Raw genomic sequence first — 24,775 nt, 5'->3', positions numbered from 1 at the left:
TTACTTTTACACACAACACACACACACACACACACACACACACACACACACACACACACACACCGCTGTTTTCCTTGTTAATGAATATTTGTGTGGACTCTACAGGTTGAACTCCCCTGTCAACGCCTATTCCAGAAAATCTCTGCACCTTAGCACTGTACGTGCCCATAACTCTCTCACTATATATATATTGTTTTGTTTTATATGTATTTATATAGATATATATATATTGTTGTTTAATGTCTGATTGATTGTTATTTATGTAGAATGCACCAACCACACCAAGGCAATTTCCTGTATGTGCAAATATACTTGGCAATTAAAAGATTCTGATTCTGATTCTGATTTTGTCAAACTATTCATCAATAAAACTGAGAGCCTCTTTTTTTAAGTAGGTGATCACATCATTTATATTCAAGGGCGTAACTATGTGTTGAACATTCTGAGGGAGACTGAGGTCAAAATGCATTATCAAAAAATTATAAATGATTATTTCTTACCAATGAACCATTGCCCGATGTACCTTATATATAACCAGTATATATATACTTACCAGATAATACCAACTAGCTAGCAGCAAAAGTAGATACAAAAAGATTGGGCTGGAAAAAGTTGTTCTTTGTGGTGCCACAAATTAAATTAAATCGAGAAAACCAATCACTGTATCATGTTTTATAGCAATCAATATGTTTCATGCATTTCATTGATTATAGGAGGGTTGTACAGGCCGGTTTTGATTATTAACCCCCGGTATATATCAGAAATTTTATTCCATCATCTTCATACAAGACAAAATTCATACTTGCCAATGCTTTGCTGATCAAACACTCCATTCTTGACGAAATTAAAGATGGTTGAAATTGACAGGAGCCAACGGAGACACAGGGAAAAATCAAAGTATCAATACTTGATCTATTCTCTCTCAGCCGGTCGGTCAGTCCAGGATCTCTTTGATGCACCAGCAGCAGAGAAGGAAATAGAGGCACTCCTTCACCGACTGGATGAAACTGAAGGCAAAGTTTCCTCCCAGGAAGTTCTTGCCCCGTCCCAGACCCATGACTATGTCCCGCAGCTGCTGTCCCATACCGGAGGAGGGCATAGCCTGTGGAAGAGGACGCTGTGGATGCATGGCTCCGCAGAGGAAAGGGGAGCGATAAGGCAGGAGGCAAGAAGGAGGCCGGTCGATGAGTAGAAAATAGGAGGTCTGACAGATGGGACTGGACCAGGTTCGTGCGACAGCTAAGGTCAGCTCCTCTACTTATAACCTCCTATATGAACAGCAGGCAGCCTCCACTCACATCCTGCTGTTTCTAGACGCTCCTCTGCTTTCAAACATCCGCTGATTGATTGAAGGCCCTGTTTACCTTTTTCTGTGCACTGCCCCCCCCACTCTTTTGTAAAGTGCCCCCCCATCCACCACCCCACAGACTCTCCGAGCTCTAACAATCCCTGAATCAGCCCCCTTCTGTTACAGCTTCATCTGCCCACAAACAGGAGGGTTCCAGCAGCTCCAGTCACACCCCAGCACCACATCCCCCTACATTGTTTCAGGACAGAATGTGACAGGGATCATACTATAGCTTCTAGCATTGTATGCTGTGCTGGTGAATTTTCCGTCCAAGTTTTTTAATTGATAGAAAAATCCTGTTTAACATTGGTTTTAAGTACTCCGGTCAAATATACAATGATATCACTAGAATTAACGCACTACAGTTGTACGCCTCCACTAACCATTGCGGTTCCAGTCTACGTACATTTTTTCTAGACTCACATGAGGTCACAGGATCCTTTTACCTTTGACCACTGCAAATGTATCAGTTCATCTTTGAGTCCAAATGATAACTGGTAAAAATGTTAAGAAATATTTGAAAGGATTCTCTTGGGGCTATGTAAGATAATGTTTGCATCAGGTGAAATGAAATTCCCTACTTGTCTTCCTTATAAACAGTATCACATTAAGTACATGAGGTTACTGTATCCTTGACCTTTAACTACCAAAATATAATCAGTTCATCCTTGAGTCCAACTAGACATTTAAATCAAATTTAAAGAAATTCCATTGAGGCGTTCTTAAGATAACGTGTTCACAAGAATAGGACAGACACAAAGGTAAAAGGTTAAAGGAATCTGAAAACTCTGGCCAACAAGAAAATAAATACCCAGGTCATGGAATTATACCAAAAGTCAGACTCGCAAAGAAAGATGAATGATATATGTATTTATATATGCAATCTATATTTTCAGATACAGGTGTAAACAGACATGTTTCCCTAAAAACAGACAAAAAAAGTATTAAAACAGAAATATATATAAAGTCAAAATCAATATCTGTGCACGCAATTTGAAAGTAATCTTTGGCTTTCAAAACAAATAAAAAAATAAAAGTACAACAGCATCAACAACACTATCACCATCACCAAGAACATTTGACATGATTTTCATGCAACAAAGGCAACTGTGATGAACAATGTTAACACAGGACCTGGTGTCTAATAATGCAGAGGGTCAGGTGGGTCGGTCCCCCCCCCCCCCCCCCCCACACACACACACCCAAACACACAGAACCTAAAGCTCTGGTTTTCTCTCTCCGACCTACAAACACCACAACAGGTAGAAGTGTGTGTTTGACCGACTCAGCCATCACTCTGGTATGCGTGTGCATGGTAAGATTACACGTGAGACCACTTCTGGGTTTGAGGACTAGTTAAAAGTTCGGGTAAAAATTGAAAAGATCCCTTCTCGTATTGCAGGAGTTTGGACACAATCTCTTTAACGCGTTCAATTGGCTTAGAGAGCTGCCGCGGTGCTGTGGTGTCTGGCGGTACTTATCAAATCGGTCTTCAAATATACAACAATGGAAACAACTACCAAGCTTACCGATTAAAAGCTGATGTTATGTACAGGTGGTCAGGAAGTATCCCCACTACGGTGACATCAAGTATCTTTGACTATACATATCTGCTGAATGCAGCAGAGGAGATTGCCATCACTGGATCGGATCGGGTGTGTTTACTGGAGTGTCATTTTTGCGTCTTTGCGTTTAACGGAGAGGCTTGTGTGAGATTCTCCTGTAGGCGACTACATTTGAATTAAGTACATAAGGTGACTGCATTGAAGTGACGTGACTGCATCGAAGAAACAAGGCACGATATAAAAAGATATAAAAAAACAACGTCATGAGTTGAGGGAGGAGGAAGAGGAGAGGAGAACGTCTCCCTTTCGGATCCTCCATTTTTTTTTTTTTTTTTTTTTTAAACAGCTCAACTAGGAGAAGCGTTGGGCTCAACATTTCATCATCAGCAACGCTCCGAAAACATGCATGTCCTTATCTTCTGTTACCCCAGAACCACTTCATTTGATACAAGCTTTTACAAAATGATTCCCTCAAGTGATTTAAAAAGTAAAGCAACATCACAATATACAAACATTTTTAGCTAACCACTTACTATCACATACTTTGCATCATTTTTTGCAGAGGGAAATTCTTTGCTTAGACTGCTCAACATTTCTTATTGGCCGCCGCTTAAAGGGTTCACCTCCGTTGCTTTCAGTTTACTCTGTGAAGATATAAACTATAGATTGTCAATGCAAACACTTAGATGTCAACGAGAAGCAGTGGCTCAGACTGATCTGGTCCATGCTTCTCTACACGCAGTTGTTATTGTGTTTGTAAGTGACAGCAAAGCCCTTCTGACGATGTATTCAGGCACGAGCACCTTGATTCTTCTTCCTTCCAACACAGGCCCATTTTATGTGCAATTCCATCCATCTAATTAGCTCCCAAAGCTGCAATTATTACAGAAGACAGATAACAGTTGATAATTCTAATGGCTTCCTCTTCTGCTGTTAGCGATCAAGTTCATGTTCTTTGGTGTGACAGGTGGTGCAGACCGTGTGGCGTAAAGGTGTACGTGTGTTGACAGAGGGATTAGGGCAGTACAGCTGTTACGATCCTCTTAACCCCCCCAATGTCCGATTAGTAATGAGTCCCAAGATAGAACAAAACACATGAAATAAACAGATATATGATGGTCATTGGCTTAGGAGTCCCAGTTTTGCATACAGGCTTTCCTCATCAGCTCCACCTCAAAGTTCAAAAGTCTCTAACGGGAGAGTGGTTGTGTGTAGGGTGGCCTTCCTGATTGAATCGGAAGCCGACTGGTTTATGCATATTCATCAGGCAGAGTTACGTCAAAGTCAGGTTTGCAGCCAAAAAGCTCACGTGACACCTGAAGGGAGTGTTTATGTTCAAGCCTGGTTCAGTGTCAATGACAAAGAACTGTTGCCATCCAGTACAAAGAACTGTTGCCATCCAGTTTGGGTTTTGCCAAACACGCTCCAGCGACAGTCTGAGGAGGGAGATCGTTTCCTCCAGATGAAAAGAACACAAGCTTATTCCACGTCACGTCGTCTCTTCACTCTTCAGTTCCATCATTTCTTTGTACACAATTTCACGTTTTAGTAAAGTGTTTTGTTTTGTTTTTCGTAATTGAACGATGTGATTTTCTTTTTCTTAAATAAAAAAAATTGCATTTGTTTTCGGCCCCTTTCTGAAATAAGCATAGGGCTTCTCCCTGGTTCACAGTAGGCTGATGAGAAATTGCAGCAGTGCTTCTCCGTTGTGGAGCGCTGGCCTGACGGGGGTGGAGGAAGGACTGCAGATCACAGTTTGGCTTTCAAAGAGGATAGGAACATGTGGCAACAGCAGCAAGTAAGTGTTTTTGCAGAGAAAATGGCGATTTTTTTTGGGGTACTTTTTTGGTTTTCTTTGCGATGTGTGCTCTTGTGTATGTTTGAGTCTGTTAAATGCAGTGTCGCTGCGTGTGTTATTAGCATGTGGATGTTTTGATTGTGTGCTGAATTGCAGCAGGAGTGCGTGTGTATTTGGTGGTGTATTTCATTGGTCGTTGCAGCGTCAGGCCCTGCGCTCCACTGGCTGTTGCAGACACACTTCGCTGCCAGCTGATACGATGGGGAGTCTGTTGTCCATGTGGTAGCTTATCAGGTGACTCACACTTTCAAACCGATGATCTTTAGTACGAACCTGAAAGACAAAATAAAATGTTGGTTAACTGCATACACACTTATACAACCATGTGTTAGGAAAACTCTACTTTAAATTGTCCCTTGCTTGTTCGCTCTTCTCCTCCCCCCACCCTGACTCACCACTCCTTCTGGGTCGACTAGTAGCAGGTGTTTGGGCTGACCCCCCTGCTGCCCTGTGAGGACGTACTGTCCGGGCGTGGTCCCGGACTCCCGCACGAGAAAGTCGCCATCTCGGGTCAGCAGCCTCTCCGCTTCCCTGCGACTCAAGCTTCCGTGGAACCAGGCCTCACACTGCAACTGCTGCACCAGAGGGGGCGCTGTTGTCCCTGAGCTCGGTCCACCGTGCCCGGAAACCCCCAGGGCGTCATCAAATGGCTCTTTAGAAACAAACACGGATAAATGTAAAATGTTGTGTTTCTTTTATGTGTCAATCCAATATTTTTTTTCTTTTGTACTTTACTATTGTCTGTTTCTATTAAGAACATGTTGAATTTAAGCAGAATGTAGAATCCAACCAGTAAAGTTCACCTTTTGTTCCTGAGTTATTGCCTTTCATGTGCAGAAAAGTGTTTTTGCAGGACATTATGATGTAACACTGAAGTTGAACTTTGACTTTTGGGATGTTTATCACTTTATCCCATTAGACATGTGCTTTAAACTGTGCTATAAATAGGGGCATACATAGGGACAAATGGACGTGGCTGTATGCTGAAGCGGAGGCATACAAATTATTGAACTACGTGGCCTCTGACAGATGTGTGCTATACACTTAGAGCAGACTGTGCCTTTAACATGAAAAGCTTTAACCATTTAGCCAATCATGTTACATAAAATGCCCCCTGTAATGGACAAAGGCACTCTAATTCTCTTATCTCTCCTCAAGGCCGCCTTCAGCGTGCAGCTCCGCTAGTTATATAGAATGTAAATGACACACTGCTCTGCTCAGCTACTTTTTACTCATTGATTAACCCGTTAGCTTGCTAAATGGTGAAATTTTTACATATTTCCTCTACCAGCAATTTTGATTAATTTAGTTTACAAAACACACATCTCTTCAGTTACAAGAAATTATGTAAGAAATTAAGTTAGTCTCCTGGATTCATGAAACCTAGATGAAACATCACAGTAATATAAAAACACAGAAATACAGAGTTAGACACTTACTCATGTCAAAAGCATCTCGGTGAGCGTTTCCATTTGCTGCAGCTGGGGGGCGGGGTTTATCCACATTGACGTACGAGGGGTCATCGAACAGCTCCCTCCCTCCTTCTTTGGCACCCACTTAAAAATAAATAAAAAGAGAAAGACATCAGTAACCTTGGCATTTCCCTTGTGTCCATTCAGCTGTTCACATTAAAGACGAGACGATAGCAACAAAGACAAAAGAGCAGAGAAAAAGTGAGTGATAACATTAAAGAGCCAAAAAAATGCAACATTAAAGAGCCAAAAAAATGCCCAAGGTATTTAATTGTAGCACTGACCTCAAGCACACCTACTGACAAATTCCAAAAAAACTCATTATGATTAAGCAGCATTCTACCCTGAGGAGAATAACTCTTTATCTTAAAAAGAGGTGGGGGGGAAATAGGTGTGTCATAGTCTCTCATCAGTCTGCCTGAAATATACCCTGAGTCATTTCCTTTCAGCCTCACAGTGAATCACAGATACAAGAGAGAGAGAGAGAGAGGCAGACAGACAGGCAGAGACAGATCTCACCTGGTAGAGGCGGCAGAGGCTGCTTGTGAATGTCGTTCTGTCCCGGCTGTCCATAAGGCTGCGAACACAGAGGCACACAAACAAATGAGTCACTGCACAATGTGGACATACTCAACCCGCTGAGAGGGTTTTAGAGGTCAATAATAATGTGTTTATATCAAACAGAGCAGGGTCACAGATGTGATTTATTTTTTCTCGGCTCCAACCTGAGCATTCCTTTCTATACACTGTGTATCATCGCTTAGCTGCAGTGGTGTCAGTGTTTGGATGTGCTGAAGCGTGTGTAGAGTGTGTTTTCCTCTCACCAGCGTTGCCCCTGGGCGGGTCCTCATGTCAACCAGTCCACCAGGGGGAGGCTGTTTGCCAGGGAAATTATTATAGTAAGGGACATCAGCAGGCGGAGCGGCGTCATCGTCTTCTTCCTCCCAGGCAGAGCCGTCGAATGGAGCCATTCTGGGAGAGAAAGGGGTGATACAAAGCCAGATTAAGAAACATGTGACAAAAAACAAAAAAAAACACACTTTTCGGATCACGTGAGAAAGCACATCAACGTTTACCTGTCGTGGGGTGTGACCAGTTTGGGTGGGTTCTTTAGGTACTGCTTGAAACGCAGTTCGAAGGCCTGCCCGATGGTGCTGATCACTTCCTGGGCTAAACCCTCTGAGCACTCCAGGATGTGACATGCTGAAAGAGAGGACACACAAATGACTGAGGAAATCAAGGCAGCTGCAGGAATAAATAAGTATCTAATGTAAATTGTGGACTTCTTCTAAAGGGATATTGCATTTCATTCAGTGTAGTTTCCCCTCAAATATCCAGATTTACATGAATAACATTAATAACTACTCCTGAAGAATGTAAGTGTATTTTTTCAGTTGCTCCTCTGCTCTGTGAGTGTTGTTGTATTCACTAATATATCTTGAAAAACCAAGCCACATGTTCATATATTTAGCACATAAAACTAAATGAAGCCCAAAACAGTGTTTCCTTTCATGCTGAATTTGCATTCTGGGTCAGTATTGTCTGCAGTTGGCAGCGTGTCAAACTCAAAACTAAATAATGAATAGAGCCATTTGATTTATTTAACAGGATTCGTTTAAATTTTGATTGTTTATATTCAGAGTATTTGCTGGTGGTGCAAACTCAAATCCTGTTTCTCTATGCAGTGACAGTGAATGCAGGGATTTGCAACTCTAGCATCAGAGGATTATGGTCAAAACAGTTAACCCTAAAACTTAAAAAATATATAAACTTGTGCAGTTCCCATTGGAAGCATGCCTGTTGGAATGGGGTGTTTGCTTGGCCTGTGGTTGTGACCTGCAGTAATTGAGCGCCGGCATTTAAAGACCAGGTGCAGGACTCGCTCCATAGAAACCTGAAGCTGTGACACCTCTGCTGCACAAAGGGTTATTCAGCCATTTATTCAAATTTTGGTGAAGCTCAACCCGAACTGGAGAATCAGTCGTTGCCTGACATTTATTAATATGGATCATATTGTGTGTCCAAATAGCAGCAAATTCAACACTGTACCTCCTTGGGTCCTAAACAATACATATTTCAGCTGTGAGGCTGATGGGATGAACGGTTCTCAAGATACAAGCCAAGTTCAGACAGGCAGACAGAGATTTCCTCAATTGTTAGATTGATATTGGCAGATGCTGCTCGAGGGAAGGTGTCATTTTGCCGTTTCTGCTCACCTCTCTGGTTGACTGGGTCTTTGGCCACATATGCTACGTACTCAGCCGTATCCTGAGGGAGACAGGGGAAGATGGGAAGGGTAAGAGGGGAAGGGGGGGGGAAATCGATCAGAGGAAAAAGTGAGGGCTGGTTTCAAATAGAGAGGTTGAGAACAAGAAGACGTAGAAGAAAGAGATCAAGCAAAGCTGCAGCCTTTGAGTCATACAAGAAGTTAAGAACAGACACCAAGCTGAAAGAGAGATAACAGGTCGTAGTGAGATCAGGTTTGGAAGAGAGGCACTGCAAACCGGAGAGGCAGCAATGGAGTGAGTGGTATTCATAGGAACAGACAATGACAGAGGACAGGAAGGAAGGAGGGAAGGAAGGAAGGAAATGCAGATAGAAAATGTCCAGAGCGAGGTTTGAGCTGACTTTGGGTGACTCACTGGGTCTCCTCCAGAGGCGAAGGAGATGGACTGCATGTGATGATTGGCGATTATCTGTGGAGAAAGAGAGAGAGATGGAGAGAGAGAGAGGGATAGGGAGAGCACATGGGTGACATGAATATGTGGAGAGCGAGATGGAAGCGTGTGGATGGGGGAGACAAATATGGATTAATTACTGAGGAAAGTGCTTTTTTCTCCCATTGAGCGCCATGAACTGCAGCCGAGATAAAACTAAGCACGGACAGTAGATGGAACACTTTTTTAACAGTCTGCCATGTGCGATCAATACCATCAGCTAATGCTCTCTGCGTGACGTGTGGTCTGTGTCTGAGGCTGCATTTGTGAATGGGTAAATGTGCACGGCAGGTTTCTTTGTGCTACTTGTTCAAATGTATGCACTGCTATACTGTATACAGCAAAGAACTATACATAGTTCAGTAGATATTAACTCATTAGAGGTGTAGGAGGAGGATCTTTCTCTACTCTGTGTTGATGCAGGAACAAACACGTTGGTTGAGATGGATTTCTGCAAAGTGGAGAAGCTCTAAAATGATCTGGGAATCCCCTGAATTTTGCAAAAGGCCACAAATATAATACACTGGGTTAGATTTTGATATAGAAAGATGATTTCTTGATTTTAAAATCAATATTTGAAGTATCATTTATTTTCAGTTTGTTAAGTAACAGTCTGAAAGCAGTGGGGAAAAAGAATTCCAAAACATTGTCTCTGAAATGTTAGCATCCCCTGTGTAAACTGGAAATTCTAGTCAATCGTCCTGCTCCAGCTTAGCTCTCTGGCAGATGAGTGCGCATACAGCAGTGCACAGCATTTTCATATGTGGATATTCTCTGAAATACAATAAAATAACAATACTAACTCTGGACAGATAATTCAGGTTAGGAGATGTACTAAACAATAATAGTTAAGACAATAAAATAAGCTTTAAAACTAAAATAAAAATAATTGCCATCTTTATTTAAATTGTCGTTAAAGTTGATCTATAAAAATAAGTCTTAAAAAACACAAGAAATCCCTAAAGCTGAGAGATGCTCAGGTTTAATCAACCTCAATAAAATTAAAAGGCTTTTGGTTCACTGGCTACAGCAGAGCTCTAACAGTCAGATGCATCTCTGAGTCATAGTTAAGTCTCAAGCTGTCAGGGACAAATCTACCAAAAACCTAGTGAGTTTTAAAAAAAGAACATGACGGCAGCTTGGTGGAGAGGAAGTTGCTTTTCAGTCTAACCTGTTTGCAGTCGGGGGCCTGCAGATTGAGGCTGCTGGTCGAGATGGTGAGGCTGATTGTCATGCCAGCAAACTGCAGGTTACTCTTTCCCAGGATGGACGTCATGCTGCGAGAGGAAGGCTGCAATGGAGAGGGAAGTGGTCAATGGGTAATAAACAAACAACTTGCACAAACAGAAGCCTACAGGGTATGTTTATTGCCGCGAGTGCTGCCTGCCTGTACACGAGAAAACTGTGCGTGTATGTGTGGAAATGCCTGAGCGTGTGGGAGTGGGAGAACAGCTGCAATTGTGAAAGTGATCCTGTCTTGAAGGCCGACTGTGACCAATGGGGAGCAGACAGGAGTCCACATACAGCAGGCTGTGCCAAGAGCATCAGGCAGACCACGCCAACTCTATTGTGCCAGCCTGTTTATCCCCCGATCCTCCGCCCGATACCCCGCCTGTTCTCATGGCTCGCATCCACATCTGCTCCCGAATGTTTGGAGTGCAGTGTGAGAACAGCAGCATCAAGACAAGAGGCACATGCCCAGCCACATCTACCTCCGCCAGGCCAAATCCGAGGGACGAGACGTGTTTAGTCTATTCTAGTTTGCATTCTATAACTGCTTTCTGACTGCTGTGCAGCGCTGCCAGACGGTCCTTGGTCAAACCCTGCGATGGCAGCTGGCCACTGGATTTAGCCACCTGTTTTATGGACTGTCTGGGTGGAGTTTTTTTTGTACGTTTTACAGGAACACAGCGCGCAGACACACCAAGTCTTTACAGAAGACTGGCGACTGTGTCTACCAGTCTGAATTGCTTCCTTGGCCTGACACTGGCTCCACAGGAGAAACAATTCTACCTCTCCAGCCTCCCTTGTGAACAGAGGGAGGAAAAAGAGAGACAAGAGAGTGATTGGTAATTACCTGCGAGTAGCCCATTAACCGCAGAAGTGTACAATCAGCCTAAATCAAGAACTGTGTGTCTGTGTGTGTGTGTGTGTGTGTGTGTGTGTGTGTGTGTGTGTGTGTGTGTGTGTGTGTGTGTGTGTGTGTGTGTGAGTGTGTCTAAATAGCCAGCTGACCACAGAGTGGACAGTCAAGCTAAATCTAGCTCTTATCCAGAAAACCCTTCCCATGGCCGCCCACTTAAGCTGTATAAATAAATAATGCCCTGTAAGGGTCTGTGCTAGTGTGCATGGTGTGTACCTTTCTCCTGCGTTGGGCTCCTTTGGCTCCAGGTACCGCCTCGCACACCACAGATATTGCCTCCCTGAAACATTAAAAACACAGGCGAAAGTTGCAATGGCATGTCATTAACCCCCACACCTCTCCGGATTCATAATTATGTGAATTAAGTTGAGATCTGGCAGCGGGTGAATGAATTTCTCATCCCTGGCAGCAATACTCGTCTACACCACGGAGACAAACATCGCTACGGAAACCAGAGGGAAACCACCAGGATTCCAGGACATTCTAATTTAGGGTCTGAGAGAGCTGCACACATGCGTGCACACACAGACACGCAGACACGCAGACACGCAGACACAGACACACACACACACACACACACACACACACACACACACACACACACACACACACACACACACACACACACACACACACACACACACACACACACACACACACACACACACACACACAAGATGATGCAGTCAGACAATAATGCAGGGAAACAAGCAGCAGGAGTATAATTGGGACAAAAAGCAAGCAAAGTAGATAAAGAAAAATATGAGCAATGAGTTTGTGTGTCTGTGTGTGTGTGTGTGTGTGAGATTTGACCCATTTAACCAAAGAGTTGAAATGAGAGAAGTGGCGAGCCAGTGATGAGCAGTGTGTCCTCTCACCTGGTGACCTGAGTTCTAGTGTTGAAGTCCAGGGCTCGCATTGACTGTAGCACTTCCACGCAACCCATGTACTGTCCAGGAAAGAGCCAAGCAACACGTTAGCATTCCATCATCACAGTCCCATTTCACAGATGAAACAAAACAGAGGAAACGAATAGTGCAATAAGTTTCAAAAAATGTGAAAGGAGCGTATATATATATATAGACTGGAAAGACTGGAAAGAGAGATGTGTAATTCAATATTTCAGTCAGAGGTCAGTGAGTTTGTGCCGGTCACTTACCCGTACAGTGTAAGAAACACCGGCGGTGCTGACCACACCGTCAGTGTGCAGCCAGCCACGGGTGGGCTTGTTGACGAAGGAGCCGTGGCGCGTCCACTCATCTCCTCCCAGTTGCCCTCCTTCCACCCGTGCCCTCCTGGACGCCCCTCCCAGCCGGTTCATGTCCTGCAGAGGAGGTCGGGGAGGAGGAGAAGGAGCAATTAGAGGGGGAACAGGGTGAAGCAGCGGAGAGGAGGAGCTAGAGCTGCCCCTGTCATCCCAAGAGGACTCGACAGGCGCTTGGGGCGGCTGCAGCCTGCTCGAGGCCTTGAGTCCTGGGAGAAGGATGGTAGAGACACCGAGACGCAGGGATCCCATCCTGGGGAAGAAGGAGCAGAGGGTGGTGGGGCTGTTCTCGGCTCGCCGGGGAGACGAGGGGGGTAAGATGGGGGTGAGCGATGAGGAGGAGAGAGAAGAGGGTAAACCAGGGGATGGAGTGAGTGGGGTCGCAGGACTGGACGGAGGGAACGGTGACGGATTGGAGTTTGTTTCATCGTTAGAGCTCAGCGATTCACTCCGAAAGTGTGTGTACTTGGTTTTTGGGACAAGCTCCATGATGAATCTGCAGCGTCAGTTTTTATCGCCCGACAGTCCACACAGGCTCTAGTGATTCCTTCAATGTCTCTTTGTCTCAGGATTCAAAGTTTCCCCCTAAAAGGACACACAGCCATCTGTCTGTCTTGCTCGGCGTAAGAGCTGCATCCATCTGTCTGGTTGTCTGTCCTCCACTCATTACCATGCAGCCAAAAACCAAACTGCTACAAAAAGGGCTCCATCCACAATGAGAGAAAAACGAGAAAAGGTGGAGAGGAGAAGTGCGGTGTCCCAGTTAATGGACTGCAGATGAAGAAAGTTTGTTTTTGGTGCACCAGCGCAGATCATGTTGTCATCGGCTCAGTTTAAATCTGCTTCGATGTTCATTGTGTTTCCCTGGGACGGACGACGATGTGGTCTTAGCTCTGTGGTCTTAGAGTTTGTCTTGGTGTTTTTGCCACAATGTAAAAACAATATCTGGGAGAATCTTGTCCCAACGCGACAGCCTCTCAGTGAGCTCCAGTTATCCAGCTGTCGGCAGCACCATGGAGAATCAGCACAAGGGATTTCTCTCAACACTCCCTCGCATGTGTTACTGCACGGGGGGGAGCGGGCATTTGCGCGTTATGTGTTTACATGCATGTGAGGGAGAATAAACCCTCCCTGCCCACAGTGTCTCTTAAGATTATCTGTGTGTGTATGTGTGTTGGCGTGCACGTATGCATGCACGTGTGAAGCAGCTCCCCTTGGCGGCTATAACCTGCTTGACACAGCCCCATAAAAATCCTATTAGCAGCCAACGAGGGGATCACAAGGGGACTGTGAGCACCAACACCACAACACACACACGCACACACACACAGACACACACACTACTGAGCTCCAATTGGTCAATACTACAGCGAGCACCTGCAGAGCTCAATGAAGCCCAGACCTGTTAAAGACGAGAGAGAAGGCTTACTGATGTATGGCTGGTCTTCAGTAGCAGCACGCCTCTCTTAACACCTACTTTTCAAATGCTTGATACCTTAAAACCTTTTATTGAGCTCCCTTCCTCTTACTCCCTCTCTCTCTTCCTCCAAATGTCATGTCCTCTCTGAATGGCCCTCGCGTCTCCCTCCTCTTCCTCTCTCTTCTTCCAGATCACTTCTGGCCCGTTCTCTTTCACTCTCTCCACACTCCTGACTCCCTTGTCTCTGTCTCCTCTCTTCTCCTGGAAGTCGTCCCTCTTCCTCCACACAATGTACTCGTCCAACCTCTGTCTCTCTAACGCCTCTGCCCTCTCCCGCGCCACCACTTCCTCTCTCCTCTTCCAGATGATCTCTCTCTCCCCCTTACCCCCTCCCTCGTGTGCTCGCCCGTTCTCCAGGCTTGCTGCTATAACAGTCCCCCTGTCAAATATATAAATGGTGACCCCTGACGTTCGGCCTCTCACTGTAATATTACGGTTTGCTAGAGGCAAGGCTTGGTCACCTATTTAGACACGAGTAGAAAACAAAGAAAAGAAGTTAGTATTTAAGACTGGCCCAGCAGTGGTTGGGCCGTTCCTGACTGTAGTTTCTGATATGGCTAAAACAAGTGAGGCTGCCTCGGTTCAAGTGTGTTCCCTAAAACCTGGCCACCTCAGTTAAGGATGTTTTTGTTCGTTTTTTTCTCCGGAGCACCGTTAGAAACTGGTAGTTTGAGATATTGTCTGTGTCTGGTACAGTGACACACACTGCAGGAGCACGGTGGTGATGCAACACTAGAGAATATAGGTCATTGGCTGCTGACGACTACCGTCGGGCTTGTAGTGATGGTAATGAGACCTGATTGGTCTGGTTTGAACTCCCAACCCAAGGTTCCCTGAATGTTGATAGAGGATCCTCAGAGATGCTGGAAATGCTCAAATAAATCTGCACTATGTATATATTTTCACCTCTCTAGGCACGACTGCTCTTACCCTGTTACTTATTACTGCCTGGTTCAAACAACAAGCCCAGATAATAGTCAGTTACCTGAGAGAAGAGCGCTGACACGGCCCGATATGGTTTAATTAAGACAAGTGTTACTCTAGACTTGTTTCCCTCCTTATCTGAGGCAGGGCTTATCAAGCAGCAGGTTAACTCTCAGTTATAATTCAAACAGTACAGACACCACGCATCAGCTCATATTCTGCATAGTCCAACCCAGAAGGCAAACAACAGTCCGGCTGACATTAACAGTCTCTCACAACACACAGTCCCACAAACAGTCCTGCAGCAGTTTGACCTCTGCAGGAGGCAAGTCTACGCCTACAGTCCTGCAGACAGTCTACACCTACAGTCCTGCAGCAAACTGACACCTCAGTGCTGTTGAGGCACTAGTCACATATACAATCTGTTGACCTTTACTCCCTCAAAGTCGAGCAAGGTTCACTTGCACCTTGACTATACCTCTTGCACAAGGTTGTAAATTTGGCACCAATGTTTTAGTGACACCTTGTGAAATCAGAAATCTTTCAACAGACTATTTCATAACACGATTGTGCACCAGCTTGCAGTGGGTGCAGGATGCGTGGCAAAGGAACAGTCGCCTACACTAGTCTAGCACCACAGAGGGACTGTCTAGCTATTCAAGCTAGTCATCCATCTGGTCTTGGCTCAAAAGCGCCATAGAGGATCCAGTCATAAGCATGCACTGCCAGACAGGCTGGGATGATCTCCAGAAAACTGTAAAGAAGTATGGCTGGAAAAGTCACAAAAGACACCTGTAGTTGACCAATCAGAGAGCATGCAGACCAAATATAACAGTCTGTAACACCGCAAAAAAATTGTCCAAAGAGAGAATTAGCACTTAAAAAAGTGTAAAAATCAAACACAGATAGAGAAAAAGGGCCAATGTGGTCTCTTAAACAAAGAGATGCTGCAATGCTCTAAAAGCAGAGATAACCCTGGTCTTACTTGAGGATGTTATAATAGACAGCACACAGTGTAGGTCAGGTGACTGCAGAGGAGATGACCCTCTACATGAGGTGAAGTCCTGAGTCACCTTCACACAGACAGCAATTGCAAAAAGACTGTCACAGACATAGAACACCTAATAATCAGTGATAAGTGGCCATGTGGCCAAGCAGCTGCACAGAGTGATATGCACAAGTGGAACCAGTAAGATAATCAAATCTATGCAGCCATTCCTGATTCTAGCACATCAGCTTGACTGATGAACACGTTGCCGTAGTCGCGGCAGATAAAGGTGAGATCAGGACAAGCAGCGCTGAGCTGAATCGCACCAGACCAGCACACAGAATGGGGAGGGGGAGACAGGTGACCTGAAACAACCCTGATTCTCGGAGTCTGCCGAGCGCCGCATAGACAAAGACTGTCTAGTAAAGAAAGAAAAAATCCTGTCTAAGAAGGAGACTCTACAACTATTAAGGTCTACTGCTTCTTATCTCCTAAAAATACACAATTACCTAATGGAACAGCACCAGTTTTAAAGCTAAGACAAGAAAAATGAACTTTACATGTTGTTCTGTCTGCAGCTGCTGCCCGTTGCTATGGCAACAGACATTAAAAGAGATGCCTGCGGAGGATAGTCCCGACACCGACAGAAATCTTCAGACAAAGAGATAACTACTTTATCAAGTCACACGGCAGCAATTAATAGCTGCATTAAAAGACAATTTTTTTTCATCCAACCGGAGGAAAAACTACAGACTCCTAGTAAAAATCAATAGGTTTCAGGAAATGATCAAAGTTTGCCCAGCGTCGCGCCAGACATAAAACCGATCAATGTTGACATCCCATGTCGGCTGCATGCACCGACTCCAATTAGAGAGTGTAGATCTCTGTATCGGACAATATTTAAAAAGAACAACTATCACTTTTCTAACTACAGAAGAAACAACAACTACATCAACCACTTACTTTTAAAAGACAACATTTGTGTTTAGAAAAGTTGCATAAAAACAACCTGAATATTCTGTGCAGCAGCTAACAAAGACTGGATAGCACCCTGCAGAGAAGAAGTCACAAAGAGTCTATATTTACACAATGATAAAGTAACTCAAATTGTAAAAAGTAAGTCTAATCAATTTATCTCAAAGTTCTTCTATTCAAGAATAGCTCCCTTTTTTTTGGTTTAAAGCGCATGTAGCTGATAATCCATGTTGATTCATCTAAAGCCGGGCTCAGTCTTCACATGAGAACCACATTAATGTTTAAACAGCAACAGACGCGCATTCGTCCTTTCTTTCTTCTTCCCTGGCTTTCCGTCCGTCCACTCCCTGAAAAACGTGCTTCTCCTCTGATACACTCTTCCGCTCGATTAATTCACAAAGTCACTGCCGACAGCTCCTCTCCATCCATCCTCTCCTCCGTTTGGCTTCCTCTTCTTCTCTTCTCTTCTCTTCCCTCCACTCTCTCTCTCTCGCTCTTTTTCTCTCTCTCTCTTCTCTCTCTCTCTCTCTCTCTCTCTCTCTCTCTTTCTCTCTCTCTCTCTCTCTCAGCAGATGGTGAAGTGGCAGTGCTGCCAGGATGGACAATGGCACTCCTTCATTGTGCTCCTCTTCTCCCCCTCACGCCTGTCTCTCATTCCCACTTTCCTTCCACCTCTGTCTGTTAGAGGGACGAGCACACTGTCTGTCCTCCCCTCCTTCTAGTCTGGGTGGGTGATTCTGCCTCCCATTTTCTCTTTCTCTCTTACCCCCCCCTCTCTCTCTCTCTCACACACACACTCACACACACACACAATGTCAGCTGCTGCCTCTGCCCTCCCCACCTCTTTTTCTCCCATCCTACCTCCTTCCTGTTTCCTCCCCTTCCCCCCACCTCCTCTCTGCAGCCTCAGTCATTTAGCAGCGTACATACATGCACAGTGAGATGCTTTGCTCCTGCACATTAATGCACTCACTCCAAGGGGAGATGAAAATGAGAGGAGGGAGGGTTATTAGATAGATAGATGGATATGTGTGTGTGCATGTGTAGGGAGGAAGGGTTGACCATGTTGGCTATTCAATGTTCCTCCCTTGTTCATGTTTGGTAACCTGAGAAAAAGGGTGAAAGGAGGAGAAAGAGAGAGAGGGAGAGAGAGAGAGGGAGAGATGGAGGATGGAGACAGGGGACAGACAGTGTTCACCCTCCCCCTAGGTGCTGCACAGAGGGTAACATGAGGTCACTCTATGTAATCTTTAATGATTTAAGTTTCCAGATTCATATAAAGGTCACTGTAACCTTTGACAACTGAAACATAATCACTTGTCTTTGAGATCAAGGGAAAACTGATCAAACGTTGAAGAAATTCCCTCAAGCATTCTTGAGATATCCATACCTACATTAAAGAGGCAAAAAATATGTTTTTTGAAGGCACCCTGACCTTGACCTTTGAACTTTGACCACTGAAATCAAAATGATTTATCAGTGAATCCAAGTGGAGTGTGTCAGAGGTAATGAAATTCCCTAAGGGCACTCCTAATATGTCACATTCAAAGTAACATGAGGTCACTGTCCCTTGACATTTGACCTCCAGGCACCAAAATCGAATCAGTTCATCTTTGAGTCTAGGTGAACATTTGTATCAAATTTGAAGAAATTTCCTCAAGGCATTCTTTAGAAATTGCGTTCACAGTAATGGGACGGACGGACAGATGGACAACCCGAAAATATAAATTCCTCCGACCAGTGCAGAGGCATAAAAAGAAAATAAAAAAAGACTGAAATTCCCATTACAATAAATACCCCCATGTTAACGCAACACTAAAGGCAGGTTATTAGCAGGCACCCACAAAAAACAAATGAGTGATTCTGAAGAGACAGACATAAAGTGAAGATCCCAGCGATTGGTCAAGACATTGAAGCGTGTCTGATGAGAAGGCAGTGCAGCGGAAAGCAGAGGAAACCACCCACAGAGCGCCAACAGGAACCCAGCAGAGTGCAGAGCAAGGAGTCCTCAAATGACACCCCAAACTCCCTGCAGTACTGTGTCTGACCACCACACCGTCATTGTGTAGTCTAGCAGTGCAGTGAGTGCACTCAGGGACGTGGGGGGGAGACACTCAAGAGAACTGCTGAGATGTCATTCAAGGTAAAATGTGCCGCTGTGCACCACACTGAGATGTGACTGGTTTCATTGTGACTGGTGAAGACAGACCCCCCCACCCACAGCCTGCACCAGGAAACCTGTACCCAGTGAAACACATGACACACTGTGGCTCAGAGCTGACAGATATATTTTCTGGATTTATTCTAAGAAATCATTTTGCATATATTATACATATATTATACATATCTTATACACGCTCAGCTGCTAGCTTATTAAGTACATCTTACTAAAACTAATAACAACCCTGCAAATAATTCTACCTCCATGATATTAATCTTTAGTTTATGAACGTCACAATTCAAAAAGGACAGTCTCCAAAACATGAACTGACCATTATAACCATCACAGAGACAGAATTTAAAGCAGGATTGGTTAGTTAGACAGTATTACTTTTAGCTGGTTGGACCTAATAAACTAATAACTCACTCAATTCATTATAAATTTACATACACAGGACTGCACAGTCACTCGCACAATATTACATGTTGTCACGTGAGTTTCCAGTTTCATAGGATTACTGAATATTGAATTATTTATCTGCTGCCGGGAAAACTTTTAAATTACCCAGGAAACCAAATATGCAGTAAAAATATTTTGTTTTCTGAAATCCCTCATAGGGGTAAGACAATATAATGCATCATACTGTGCTGTTCCTTATTAAACTTTTTGTATAAATCTATTGAATAGTTCTCAAATTGTTTTGTATGCTGCTCAAAAATTCGTCAAAAGTTTCAAACATTATAATAAAGTCAATCAAGTTTAGATTAGTAGAATTATTTAAATGAATAGAAAATAGTAACCGGCCAATTTTGTGAGTTATTACATCCCTACTAAGAACTGTCGTTGAGATGATGTTTGAACCTAGATGTGGTTTGATATTCAAAGACTTGTCAAAATGAAAACAGAAATTATTTGATTATGCAAACATGGCTATTTAAAGTATTCTTTACACACAGTGTACAAATTTGCACTCAATAACATGGTATTTTTTTGTGGTTTCGGCACATCTTTTGCATCATGTGAGAGGTCTTGCCGTACCTGCTATCACCCCTGTATTAAAGTTGGCAGGTTGTTTTCACAATATCTAATTTAGAGAGTTTTTCCTGAAGTTATGCAGCCTTGAATGATTATTTTAAGGAGGTTCTATCTGCTGTAATTAACTCGTTAAAACTCATATCTATGTTTAAATAATTATAAAATTGATGATTCATTGTAATGAGAAGAATAAACCCCTTTGCCACTGTGTCTCGGTGTGTTTTTGATGAGCTGGTTGTATCATTTGCATGTCTTACCATATATTCCCTCGGCCAACACAGGCTGCCTGTGAGTCCGTAATCCTAAAAACACCATAGTGCACATCAGCACACGATAAAACAAAAACAGGAAGACACACAATACTCAAGGAGCAAATTACAGCTTGCTCCAATGCCGCCCCTTGCAACGTCTGGACTCCCAGCATGCTTTGCTCCCGGGATCAGCCGTGGAGAGGGTCATGGGACCTCCTTGATATAAATGGCCCAGTTGATCAAGCACGCAGACACACAACATGGACATTAAACAGAGATAGAGCGGGAGAAAGTGACAGAGAGTGGGAGAGAGAAAGAGCAAGTGTGATAAGAGAATGGGCAATAATCCTTTGAGCATGTTGAAACACACTCAGTGGAATGAGAGGAATCAACTGAAAGGGCCGCGTGTGTAGGATGTTACTGTCTCAGCTTGCCCAGTGTGAGTTAGCGGGCGTGCATCTTGTTTGTGTGTATGCAGCGGATGTATTAGCTCTCTGTGGAAGCTCCAGCCAGTCAGTATTTATAAGATGGAACAGTAAGAGGCAGGCTGAGATAGAGCTCTGGATCTAATGCACACGCTGCAGGGCCACATGGGCTGTCTGCTCTTATTCTGTATGTGTGTGTGTGTGCGAGTGTGTACGAGTGTGTGTGTTGGTGTTTGTAATCTGATTTCAGCCCCTTTGCATTCTCTAGAACAAAAAAATGAGCGTCAATAAGTTAACTGGCTGACCTTTTCCTGACTGGGAGACAGTTCACATTAGGGAGATGAAGATGAAGATGATGAGTGCAGAGAAAACAGAGGGACGGAGAGAAAAAGTCTAAAAGAGCCAATCGTCTCTGATATGAGGAGACATGCAAACACACATGGACAGCAAGATGGCGATCAAATTTTCAAAGATTAGAGGGTGGGAGTGAACATTAGATTAGCCAGGCATTCAGCAGGAGGCCTTTCTGCTGGTTTCATAGCTCACCACGCACACAGCAAACATGTGAGCCGGCTATTTTGGGTTGTGCCAACCCCCCCAAGCAGCCCCTCTAACCACACTCCCACATCTCTATCTCCTTCCATCATTCCCTTCCTGCTGCCACCCACTGCCTCTCTCCACATACAACTTCCCCCTCGGTATACAGTTTATTTGTCATATGCAGTGTTACTTCACTTCTTTACTTTTTGAGTAACACGTGTTCTGACTTCCACACTAGGTTGGTGTTGGTGTTGGTGTGCTTTGTCAGGCCTTGAACACAATAACTCTCAGATCCTAATACTTTTTGATTTAAGTCCCAACTTTTCCTGTTTGGCTGCTTGTGTGTGTGTTGGCATTTACATTAGGTTTTCATTGATTGATGACCTCTTATTGGTTATTTTCTATTCTCCGCAATCAGTAGGGGACAATCGAAAGAATAACACAGCGATAACAGCTCTAAGAATGGGAATTTGGCCTGCTCCAGACTTGATATTAACCTTAAGTGACCTTGTATGGCGGACGCAAAAGTCCAATCTCACACCAACACATTGGCCCCAGCTTCAGGAAGGGTGTAGGGAGCCCTGCTTTGCAAAATAGGTAACTTCTTTTTTTTATGTAATCACAGCTTTCGGCAATAGAAGAGATAAACCACAATGAAGACTATGATTGCAGCTCGAAGTACATGATACGTTCATGTCAAAGCTAAAGTAACAAGCAGGACCAGCTAATACACAACCCAACTAGAGCATTGAGAGTTATAATCGTTTTAACTTTTGTGTTTTGTTAACTACACCCAAGCTTCACTCGATTTTCATTGTTGATTTCACAGAGGGTTTTAAAACGCTGTTGCAATTGACCCGAGCAGCACGGGGGGGAAACAGATCTGAGACGCGTTCCCATTGTGTCGAGGTACAGAGACGGACAACCACACGCTATGACCTCAAAAACAAACTCCTACGTTAGTTACAAGAAAACACAAGACGCAAACACACAGAAAAACAAAGACCCACAAAGGCAGACACACACAAACAGAGAGACATAGTATCACACACACCAGACACAAAAGACACAGACCAACATATTCTTACGTGCACACACACACCCACACAAAACTGCATTGTGTCCTGAGCAGCAGCCTGGACGTGTTTACAGCAGCTCAGACTCCACTGTGCTCTATCAATACCAAAGTTTCAAGCATCACAAGACTAATTCAAGGGTAATATTGGCACTGGCATTCCCCAGTTACAAAGAAAAATTGAAAAGCTCATTTCTAGTGTGGCTGCATGTTCGCCCGTGGGTGAGAACACACCTGTCAAAGTGAGGCTGTAACAATCAAGTGTCACACTCCGCTGTCACTCTCTAACGCTTTCATCTGGGACTGATATGGTTTGAGCCGAACTGGACAGATCCAATTTTAATCAAGTGGATTTTGGGCCGTGCCGGTGCAGTGATAGAGTGACAGAGATGCTGCGCTCTGACTGGCAGGTTGTGTCACCAGCTGTCCCTCAGGTTTGTGATGTTTTTTCGTCCTCGTGCATGTGTGTGTAGGTGCACCCATGTCCGGTTCCTCTGGCTCCTGATGCGTCCGAATCTACCATTTTTTCGGATCGGTTGTTGATCGGAGCTCGTTTTCTCGACCTCCAATTTTCATTAGGGGGAGATGACTTCCACCAATCACGTCAGGGGCTGCCGCTCTGGACGGTGTGGCTGACCCTGATAAGGAGAACTGAGCCCACTGCTTTCAGTCACCTCAATCATCCCACATGCCCTTGAGTCTGGTTCCATAATGGTCTGCTTGTCCTTCGCTCACGGTGAACTTTAACTCTTGTCACAGTGACCCCGTTTCAACACATCCAAGGTGTGTTTAGCTGAGCGGTCTCCATGGATACGGAGAAAACAGTTGGACTGAAGGTTTATGGTGGAATTGTGTATGGATTTATGGTTATCCTTGTGTGCGTATGTGTGTGTGTGTGTGTGTGTGTGTGTGTGTGTGTGTGTGTGTGTGTGTGTGTGTGTGTGTGTGTGTGTGTGTGCAACAATGTATTCTGCAGCTTATCTCAGAGATAATTTACTTAACCTGCAGAGACTCAGCTTGACCCTGACACTACCAGGATCCATTTTCTTTATGGAATTAAGTTAGGGCTGATATTTATTATAATTTCCTTGCCAAACATTATCTCAATTGTATCTACACTATGTTTCTAATCTGTAACAAATTGAAATGCTTTCTTTGTGGGACTGAAATGCACACATATTCTGCTTAAGTAGAAAAATCGTCACCTTGAAGAAGGTGGAAGAAGCAAGTTAAGTACGGTGGCCCTGAAGTGCAAATCAGAAAAGAAAACAGCAACTGACCACGCATTATTGCATATAAGAAAACACGATTGCAAATATAAAAACCACAACAACAAATAAGAAAGGGGAACAACCAGTCATACATTTTAACGGCAAACGAAAAAAATACAACGACAGATAAGAAAATGTGACAACTCACAACTCAAAAGGGGCGTGAGAGAAAAGGCAATTACAAAAACACAACAAAAAATAAGAAAACACAAGAGCAAATAAGAAAAAAATGACAATCTTATGAATAGCAAGATCTCTTAGAACTTAATGTTACTGTTGTGTTTTGTAATTTGCGGCTTTTTAAAAATCCTTATTGTTATTTGCCATATGCACTTCAGGGCCACCATAGATAAGGGATTATGAATTATAACTGCCTATCCTTGATCAATAGCCTCATCATTTCAGCTCTGACCTGATTGGAGGACATCTCTGTGTCTGACAAACCCAAAGACATGTTAGTGACTTCCAGAGGGAGACTCGAGCTGGGGGCCACTCAGGTGACTCTTCATCATATCTCATAACTAACTTCAGCACATTAGCACACTGTGACCCTGCAGTGTGGCTCAACAGGCAGCTGTGGGCTCAGTGTGTGTGAGAGCACAGGGACGGACACACACAACATGAGGGAGATGTGTTCACAGGCCAGTGTGATCATGAGCTTTTTCACTCCACTGTCCCGAACAAGCCTGGAACCCAAACTGCACACGGCCAGCAGAACAATGGGTCCCTGAAGGCACCACGACCAGAAAAGTCGAACCGTGTCCTCCAAACTAGTATTTATTTATTACAAGTACAATAACTGCGGTGAACAGGCGCTCACCACGTACGAAACCGTGCCCCGACAAAGTGTGGTCAACTTCAACTTACCAGCTCTCTTCCTCCCTTCGCCTCGATGGTTCCCTCCTCCTCCTCCTCCTCCTCGGCAGACCCACTTCAGATGAGTCGCATCCAGCAGCAGATCTCAGGCTCGAAGCTTCTTATTCCGCTCAAACACTTCAGATTAACTTTCATACGGGCTGACTCTGAAACTTCTTCTCTGCTCTCCCCTTCCTTCCTTCCTCCTCCTCCTCCTCCTCCTCCCTCCCTCCCTCCACGACAGAAGCCACTTCCGCGAACAAATGGCAACGTCATCTGGCCCCGTGTGTGTGGCTGTGTGGTTGAGTGCGTGTGTGTGTTTGCATGTGTTCGTGTGTGTGTGTGTGTGTGTGTTTTGCACCTGGCCTATTCAATGCAGATTGCGCAAAAGTAAAATGTTCCACATCGCGAGCCACAAACAGAACCGG

The 24,775-nt window shown here is 44.3% G+C and overlaps 2 protein-coding genes across 3 annotated transcripts; both read right to left on the bottom strand.

The window, feature by feature from the left end:
- Positions 1-934: 934 nt before the first annotated feature.
- Positions 935-1,129, bottom strand: lenep (lens epithelial protein). Its single transcript, XM_061080475.1, has one exon. It carries the CDS (start codon positions 1,127-1,129, stop codon positions 935-937), a length of 195 nt encoding a protein of 64 aa, XP_060936458.1.
- A 3,171-nt stretch (positions 1,130-4,300) lies between these two features.
- Positions 4,301-24,534, bottom strand: shc1 (SHC (Src homology 2 domain containing) transforming protein 1). 2 transcript variants are annotated; one of them, XM_061081188.1, is made up of 13 exons: positions 24,360-24,534; positions 12,263-12,427; positions 11,982-12,052; positions 11,320-11,383; positions 10,132-10,251; positions 8,886-8,939; positions 8,460-8,511; positions 7,320-7,446; positions 7,068-7,215; positions 6,763-6,820; positions 6,211-6,327; positions 5,167-5,423; positions 4,301-5,044 (listed from the first exon to the last, which is right to left on the bottom strand). In XM_061081188.1, the coding sequence occupies exons 2-13, from the start codon at positions 12,422-12,424 to the stop codon at positions 4,916-4,918; spliced, it is 1,359 nt and encodes a 452-aa protein (XP_060937171.1). In that variant the 5' UTR covers positions 12,425-12,427; positions 24,360-24,534; the 3' UTR covers positions 4,301-4,915. The 2 variants fall into 2 exon arrangements, with proteins under 2 accessions (XP_060937171.1, XP_060937170.1); XM_061081187.1 differs by lacking the exon at positions 24,360-24,534 and having other exon boundaries at positions 12,263-12,945.
- Between the last annotated feature and the right edge of the window lie 241 nt (positions 24,535-24,775).

This window comes from Limanda limanda, chromosome 11, assembly GCF_963576545.1.
Source record: "Limanda limanda chromosome 11, fLimLim1.1, whole genome shotgun sequence".
In the NCBI taxonomy this organism is placed as follows: Eukaryota; Metazoa; Chordata; class Actinopteri; order Pleuronectiformes; family Pleuronectidae; genus Limanda; species Limanda limanda.
Note: the sequence above shows the minus strand (reverse complement) of the source record. Positions and strands in the feature narration are given on the sequence as shown.

Excerpts from the sequence above, each read along its gene's own strand:
- lenep (XM_061080475.1), bottom strand. The coding sequence starts at position 1,129 with ATGCATCCACAGCGTCCTCTTCCACAGGCTATGCCCTCCTCCGGTATG.
- shc1 (XM_061081187.1), bottom strand. The coding sequence starts at position 12,856 with ATGGAGCTTGTCCCAAAAACCAAGTACACACACTTTCGGAGTGAATCG. Across the intron at positions 11,384-11,981 it reads ACTAGAACTCAGGTCACCAG|GGAGGCAATATCTGTGGTGT; the intron begins GTGAGAGGACAC and ends TTAATGTTTCAG. Across the intron at positions 5,424-6,210 it reads CCGAGATGCTTTTGACATGA|AGCCATTTGATGACGCCCTG; the intron begins GTAAGTGTCTAA and ends TTGTTTCTAAAG.